This window comes from Carlito syrichta, unplaced genomic scaffold (genome assembly GCF_000164805.1).
Source record: "Carlito syrichta isolate Samal-C Ts95f unplaced genomic scaffold, Tarsius_syrichta-2.0.1 Scaffold307330, whole genome shotgun sequence".
Taxonomy (NCBI): domain Eukaryota; kingdom Metazoa; phylum Chordata; class Mammalia; order Primates; family Tarsiidae; genus Carlito; species Carlito syrichta.
This window is the reverse complement of record NW_007251426.1, coordinates 20,368-28,488: the sequence shown is the minus strand read 5'-3', so window position 1 is coordinate 28,488 and position 8,121 is coordinate 20,368. Positions and strand designations below refer to the sequence as shown.

At 48.2% G+C, this 8,121-nt stretch overlaps 1 protein-coding gene across 2 annotated transcripts in view; it reads right to left on the bottom strand.

Moving 5' to 3' along the window:
* SLC25A44 (solute carrier family 25 member 44) overlaps positions 1-8,121 on the bottom strand; it is a 22,329-nt gene that overhangs the window by 11,133 nt on the left and 3,075 nt on the right. Inside the window, exons 2-3 of one of the 2 annotated variants that reach the window (XM_021715723.1) lie at positions 2,136-2,529; positions 1,892-2,066 (exon numbers count right to left, since the gene is read on the bottom strand). In XM_021715723.1, the coding sequence (XP_021571398.1) occupies positions 1,892-2,066; positions 2,136-2,516 (556 nt within the window). In that variant the 5' untranslated portion in view covers positions 2,517-2,529. Of the gene's footprint in view, positions 1-1,891; positions 2,530-8,121 lie in introns of both variants that reach the window. The other variant, XM_008064407.1, reaches the window with a different exon arrangement.

Genomic DNA, 8,121 nt, shown 5'->3' with positions numbered 1-8,121 from the left:
CGCTCAGCCTTCCAAGTAGCCAGAATTACAGGCACGCGCTACCACGCCCGGCTAATTTTTTGATTTATTGTAGAGATGAAGTCTCGCCTGCCCAGGCGGGTCTCGAACCCACGGACTCAGGCAATCCACTCACCTCAGCCTCTCAAAGGCGCAGGATTACAGGCTGAGCCACCGAGCCCGGCTAATTTTTTTTTTTGAGTTGGAGTCTCACTCTGTTGCCCAGCTGCTGGGCTCAGGTGATCCTCCAGCCTCAGTCTTCCAGAACCACAGACATGGGCTACCATGCCTGGCTAATTTTTGGATTTATTGTAGAGACGAGGTCTTGCTGTGTTGCTCAGGCTGGTCTCAAACCCCTAAGCTCAGGCAATCCTCTCCTCTCTGCCTCTCAAAGTGCTAGAATTACAGGTATAAGCTACCTCACCTGGCCTATAAAATAAAAAAATTTTTTTTTAATTTTTTAAGTTGGGAGAGACATTCTAGAGTCACCAGGACTAAATGTGGGGACAGGGAAAAGGGAGGGGTCAAGCACAATCCCCAAGTCTTCAGTCTCAGTGATCTGGAGAATAAAAAGGCCACTGACAGATGAAAGTAAGTCAGAATGGAGAGTCAGCTTGGGATGAAGAACAGTTCATTGAGGCCAGGTACGGTGGCTCAGCCTGTAATCCCAGCACTCTGGGAGACTGAGGTGAGAGAACTGCCTGAGCCAGGGGGTTCAAGACCAGCCTGGGCAACTTGGTGAGACCTCATTTCTACAATAAATCACAAAAACTACCCGGGCATGGTGGAGTGCATCTATAGTTCCAGCTACTTGGAAGGCTGAGGCAGAAGGATCGCCTGAGCCCAGCAGATCGAAGCCGCAGTGGCTGTGAGTATGCACTGCACTCTAACCTGGGCAACTAGAGTGAGACTCCAACTCCAAAAAAAAAAAAAAAGTTAACTGAATAAAATTTCAGACATAAGTTGATGTCTTCTAGATCAAGAGGTCCAGTAGTCAGAACGGCTATCCAGAGCTCTGTACAGGTTACTCTGGGAATGGAAATAAGATGTTGGATATATTAGAAAAATGCAGCTCTAATTGTAAATAAAATAACTGAAGAGAGAAAGCTAAAGAAAGGCTTCAGAGAAAATGTTCACATTTCCTGGGAAGCTTTTTTTTTTTTAACATCAAGGGTTCAGGAGTGGAATTCAGGAAGCTGACTTATACCAACTACTCCAGATTGTGCTAAATAGAAGAAACAGAGCTAGTAAAAAATGAAGGTGCCGGGCTTGGTGGCTCAGCCTATAATCCCGCGCCTTTGGGAGGCTGAGGTGAGTGGATTGCCTGAGCCCATAGGTTCGAGACCCGCCTGGGCAGCGACACCTCATCTCTACAATAAATCAGAAAATTAGCCGGGCGTGGTAGCGTGCGCCTGTAGTTCCAGCTACTTGGAAGGCTGAGGCGGAAGGATCACCGGAACCCAGCAGGTCGAGGCTGCGGTAGCCGGGAGGGGCCGCTGCATTCCAGTCTGGGTGACAGAGTGAGACTCGAACTCAAAAAAAAAAAAAAGCAAAACTATTATTCATGAATTTCATCTTCAAATTCCAAACATCCCACAACTTTTGTCCTCCCCTACATTCCAATGTTCTACCAATATTGCTGTAATCTAAGTTGATTCCGGTGCACCCAGAGCATACACTGTATACTGTTTAGTCATCTATTTTACCTGTCTCCTTCTCCCAACTATAGAATAAGCTCCTTGAAGGCAAGAACCATGTCTTATACATCTTTGAATTCTCTTGGATTTAAATGTTTGCTGAATGAACGACCCATTCAATCTCACCACCACGCCAATGTGCACAGAGTACCAGTCTCAGCTCCCCCAGTAATCCCACCTTCCTGGCCCCTGCTTACCTGCGTAGAAGTGATAGAAGGGCCACCAGACAGCACTGTTTGGGATATAGGTAAGCAGTGAAGCCACGTAGCCTCGATAGAAGCCTCGAAGCCCATCAGCCCGCAGGATCTGTCTGATGATGTCCTTGGTTTGGCCAAAGGCAACTACCCCTTGTCCCTCCAGGTTCCCCCGCACCTGGAAGCGGCCCATTTTCTCACCCTTGCGCTGCATCATCAGGTGCTGGGAGACTACATCAATGGGCACTGTGATACTCTGGGCCACAAGGGAGGCCGAGCCACCAGCCACCAGTGATTTGACAGTGTTGCTCTGGCTGTAGTCAGCTACAAACTTCCGAGTAAGCTCATAAGTGGTGACATAGCACTGGCCAGAGATGAGAGTAAAAGTGTTGACCAAGAACCCCCGGTAGAGGCCAGTCACACCATCCGCCCGCAAGATCTTGATGAAGGCATCGAATGTCCCATGGTAGAGGCTCTTGCCCTTCTGAACCTGCAGCCGGGTGCGGATGAGGGTAAACGGGTAGACACTGACACGGATCATCATTGTCATCGCCACACCAAATACGTAGAACTTCTTCTTGTCCAGATGTTCCCACTCAATGATCTGGATGTTACGTTTGTCCTCCATTGTGCCCAAAAGCCTAGGATTTTAAGCAGGGCAGAGGAATGTGAGGAAGAAGGCCAAAACTTTGTACTTTCCCCTCCTGGCTAGGCTCTGAAGTCCCATTCTGAGGCCTCATCCCCTGGATACTCACCTCCCCAAAGCTTAGACTTTACCCAGCCTGGTTCTGTCAATACCCAAGTCTTTCTTCACAGATCAGGATACTGCCCCTTTCTTTGTCCTTGACCAGACCTTCCCAAGTCAGGTTACCACCTTCAGAAACCATTCCTCATCTCAGTGATTCTCCTTGTTTCACACCCACCTCAGCTTGCTATCCCCAGCTTAACAGATCTTCTATCTTCTGCCTGGGCCCTGGTGTCACCACCCTGGTCAGGTACCATTCTCCTTGTCTGGCCTACCTAGGCAGAACTCAGGATGCTGTGAACAAACCAACCACCTGGCAAGATGTAGGGCCTTTAAGTGGGTAATGGGAAGTCACTAAGTGACACTTGGAGGTTCCAGAAGGCTGAAAGGGAGTGCTCCATTTTTGATGCCCACGGGCCCACTGAGAAGTACTACCCCTGGTACTCAGCAGGGTGCCTCTTGTCACCATTTACCAAGCTGATTCATTTTATTTTTGGTTTCCTATGCTGGCCCACTGAGCCCCTCTGACCCACTCACTACACTTACACATTATTTTCTGCAGTCTGCACTAGAAGAAAGTGTGGGGAAGAGGGCAAGTTGGGCTTGCACACCACAGGGCACACCCCCCCTACAGTAAAAGGAGTTAGAAAGTCAGGAACAGGCCAAAGGCCAGAGTCCTCTTTGGTTATTAGATAACTCACTCTGAGAAGACAGACAAGACGCACCTGAGAGCTCAGTCATTTCCCTGAAGAGTCAGGGGAACTACAAGTAGAGAACATGTTTGACCTTGTGCTTTCAACCCTAAGCACATAAACCACAACATCAGAACCTCCGTCCTAGATAATGAAGGGAGAGAAGGAACAGAGAAGATAGACTCTGCCTTTCAGAAGCTCAGTCTGTTCAGGGAGACACAGTAACGCTCTGGGAAACAAATATAAGATACAGAGGGAAGAAATCAGTGCAAGTGAATGTGCCTGTGGGCCTCATGTTAAGTGCATCCAATGCCTAAAATTTCAAACAAGATTAATAAGCCAACTAACGTAAAAGTTGTATCAAATCAGCATTTGCTTGAGCTTCACATTTGGAAAATGTCAAATCACAGGACTTCATATATTAGACATATACTTAGTAATTATGTGATGTGCTCCAACGTAGCCCACACCTGTTGTATAAGAATGAAAATTTTCAGCCGGGCTCAGTGGCTCAGCCTGTAATCCCGTGCCTTTGGGAGGCTGAGGTGAGTGGATTGCCTGAGCCCGCGGGTTCGAGACCCGCCTGGGCAGCAAGACCTCATCTCTACAATAAATCAAAAAATTAGCCGGGCGTGGTAGTGCATGCCTGTAATTCCCCTACTCGGAAGGCTGAGGCGGAAGGATAGCCGGAGCCCGGCAGGTAGAGGCTGCAGTGGCCGGCAGCGGCCACTGCACTCCAGTCTGGATGACAGAGTGAGACTCAAAAAAAAGAATGAAAATTTTCAGCCAAAAAGGGAGAGTGGGTAGATAAATTCCAGGAAGTCAGAAGCAGGGCTTCCCCAGGCTTTAGGAAAAATCCCTAAGGGCTAGGCAAGGAGGTGGCCAGATCACAGGAACAATTCTAAGAAGCTGAAACTTTCTATACAAGCAGTTCCATGGCAAACCTCATACCAAGTGTTTAATCAGAGTCCATCCTCAACCACCTTCCCCAACCAAAAAGCTTCAGGTAGCTTTTGTTCCATGGAAATCAGTGAGGAAGCTAGATTGGTTTTCAGGGACTCCCTGAGCCAGACTGCATCCCTTTCATTCAAGTATGGTGTACCCATATTGCAAACCGAGTACCTGAGGGCTGAAACCTCAGCTTCAAGGTGAGGCATGAGTGAGGTGCACATCACTGGGACAGGTTTCCTGCAGGACAAAGCAGTGTGAATGAGGAGGAATGCATGGAGACAGCGAGAAGAGAGAACAGTGGCTAGGAAATAAGACAGAAGTCAGTTGGGTTGGTCAGACTAGAAAATGAACTAGAAGTGGGGGGTTCTGCAGCCAGGAGATCCCCGGAACACCATGTGCCACTTGCTCCACAGAGTCCAGCAGGGCAGCCTTCTCTGAGCCCTTCAAAACTGTCATCCAGGGTCCCAAGATCATGTTTGTTTTTGTTTTTTGGGTTTTTTTGAGTTGGAGTCTCACTCTGTCACCCAGACTGGAGTGCAATGGCCGCTCCCAGCCACCGCAGCCTCTACCTGCTGGGCTCCGGCGATCCTTCCGCCTCAGCCTTCCAAGTAGCTGGAACTACAGGCGCGCGCTACCACACCCGGCTAATTTTTGATTGTTGTAGAGATGAGGTCTCGTCAAATTGCCCAGGAGGGTCTCGAACCTGCGGGCTCAGGCAATCCACTCACCTTGGCCTCCCAAAGTGCTGGGATTACAGGCTGAGCCCAGCCAGGAGATCATGTTTCTAATGCCAGAGATGAGGTAACAGAGAAACACTAGGATTTACTGACTCCTACCTCATGTACTCCTTACAACTTTTACAACTTAACCTGTGTAGTTAGACTTCTGATAAGTGAGGAAATCGAGGATCAGAACGGTTGAAAGTAACAGGCTCAAGGTCATGCAGCTCAAGGTGAATATGAACCAAGATTTCTCCTCTCCTTCACCATGCCTTCTACCCCGTGGGGGCTGAAGGATTCTAACAGAAATCACTCTGTTTAAAGCCAAGTCATTCCCACTCCTGGAGGGGCAGGCAGATTTAATGCCCTCATGACCACAGGTCACCCAAGGGTTAAGCATAAGCTTTTGGCCAAGCAGATCCCCAGGGACTTCTCTGGGCTTTGTTCCAGAGAAACCAAGAACTGCTGCTGGCTCCCCAGTATGTCTGTGGAGTGACCAAGCTTAGAGGCTGAGTCGTCATGCTGTCAACACAGGAAAAATACAGCAGGGCTCAAACCAGAGGACATTCTGCTGGGCACATGCAGACTGCATGCTCTGCAGGGCAGAGGGTAAGAGCAACTGGAAGACAGAGCAATGAAGGATTCTGTTCCAGAACGTGATTTCACTGCATTGTCTCAGCTTGTCAAGCTGGGTTACCAGGTACCAGCATCCCCTGATGAGAAGTCCTAAGGCAGGACTTACCCCCTTGCCCCCATCGCTCACATATACCAGTCTATTTTAAATTCCCAGAAGGAAGTGGGACTCTCTGAGACCAGGAACCCCTATCATTGTCATGGTAACAGAGAAACCACTAAGGGTTATGCCTCCAAGGGAAAACCTACTACAGTAGAAGAGAGCACTGTGCCCACCGGCTTTCTCCTCCAAGAGGTTGAGGCTGCTTCTAAACGGCAGGATCTCAACCTGCTTTGTTACATAACTTCCAGACTTCCTGCTGAAATATCAAAACCAGTTCCTCTTGTTTCACCCTCTGAAAAATCCTCTTTGCAGATACCTGCATGCAAAGTCCCTCAGTCTTCTCTCTCCCAGCTCAGGCGGCCCAACTTTTTTTTTTTTTTTAGTCAGAGTCTCACTCTGTCCCCCAGGCTGGAGTGCAGTGGGATGCTCACAGCCAATGCAGCCTCAACCTGCTGGGCTCAGGTGATCCTTCCACTTCAGCCTTCCAAGTAGCTGGAACTACAGGCGTGTGCCACTACACCAGGCTAATTTTTTGACTTATTCTAGAAATGAGGTCTCGCCAAGTTGCACAGGCTGGTCTCCAACCCGTGGGCTCAGGCAATTCTCTCACCTCAGCCTCCCAAAGTGCTGGGATTATAGGCATGAGGCACTGCAGCCAGTCCTAATTTTTTTATTTTTTGTAGAGACAAGGTCTAACTATGTTGCTTAGGCTGGTCTGGAACCCCTGAGCTCAGGTACTTCTCTTGCCTCAGCATTCCAAAGTGCTGGGATTACAGGTGTGAGCCACCATGCCCAGCAAAGCCCAACTTCTTTATGGCTCTTTCAGACCCTTATTTGTATGCATGGTTCCAATTCTGGATTGACTTCCACCTTTTAACACTGCTCAGGCACAAATATTGAAGTGTTTCCTATGGGGACCCAAAAGGTGACCCAAAATGAGTACTTTGCCCTGAGGTCATCTAGTAAAATATTAGAAGCAGAGCCCCCACTACTGGAAAGGGACAAATTTACCCCAGTATATACATCTCTCCACTTTCTCTCTCCTTGCACCAGACTACTCACTAGGTTCTGAAATAAGATTCTGACTCAGGAGAAGACAGTGTCACCTGGATGGCAAGGTTATATGATGGAAAGAATACCAGTAGTCAAGAGGTCTATATTAGCCAGGCATGGTGGCTCACACCTGTAATCCCAACACTCTGGAAAGCAGAGGCGAGGATTGCCTGACCCAAGGGGTTTAAGACCAGCCTGGACAACTTGGCCAGACCTCATCTCTACAAAAAATTAGCTGGGGCCAAGCACTATGGCTTAGCCTGTAATCCCAGCACTTTGGGAGGCAGAGGAGAGAGGATTGCCTGAACCTGGGGTTCAGTTCGAGACCAGACTGGGCAATTTGGCGAGACCTCATCTCTACAATAAATCAAAAACATTAGCCAGCCATGGTGGCACATGCCTGTAGTTCCAGCTACTTGGAAGGCTGCAGTGGCCGTGAATGTGCCACTGCACTCCAGCCGAGGTGACAAGAATGAGACTCCAACTCAAAAAAAAATTTTTTAATTGGCTGGGTGTGGTAAGTCTATCACCTAATAATTGTGAAAACATTTTGTTAACAGTAAAGCATTTCTATCACTGCAGAAAATTCTACTGGATAGTGATACTTTCCACTCAGTTATCCACAGACCAGGAGATGGGCATCACCTGAGAGTTTGTTAGAAATACAGGATTTGGCTGGGCATGGTGGCTCACACTTATAATCCCAGCACTTTGGGAGGCCAAGGTAAGAGGCTTGACTGATTTCACTGGTTCGAGACCAGCCTGGGCAACTTGGTAAGACATCATCTCTAGAGTAAATAAAAAAATTAGCCAGGCGTGGTAGTACATACTTGTAGTTCCAGCTACTTGGAAGACTAAGGCAGAAGGATCACCTGAATCCAGCAGGTCGAGGCTATGGTGGCCGTGAGTGTGCCACTACACTCTAGCCTGGGTGACAGAGTGAGATTCTGACTCAAGGAAAAAAAAAGGTCCATGTTTGAGTTCTACTTCCACTACTTACTACTGTAAGATTGGAACCAAGTTACTTACTGAAAGTCAGTTTCCTCCTGTGTTAAGTGGGGCTAATAAAGCCTGCCAACACTATATAATAGTTGTGGTACAAGTCTATCACCTAATAATTGTGAAAACATTTTGTTAACTGTAAAGCATTTCTTTTTTTTTCTTTTGTTGAGTTGGAGTCTCACTCTGTCGCCCAGGCTGGAGTGCAGTGGCTGCTCTCAGTCACTGCAGCCTCAACCTGCTCACTCAGGTGATCCTTTCACCTCAGCCTTCCAAGTAGCTGGAACTACAGGCGCGCGCTACCACACCCAGCTAATTTTTTGATTCATTGTAGAGAT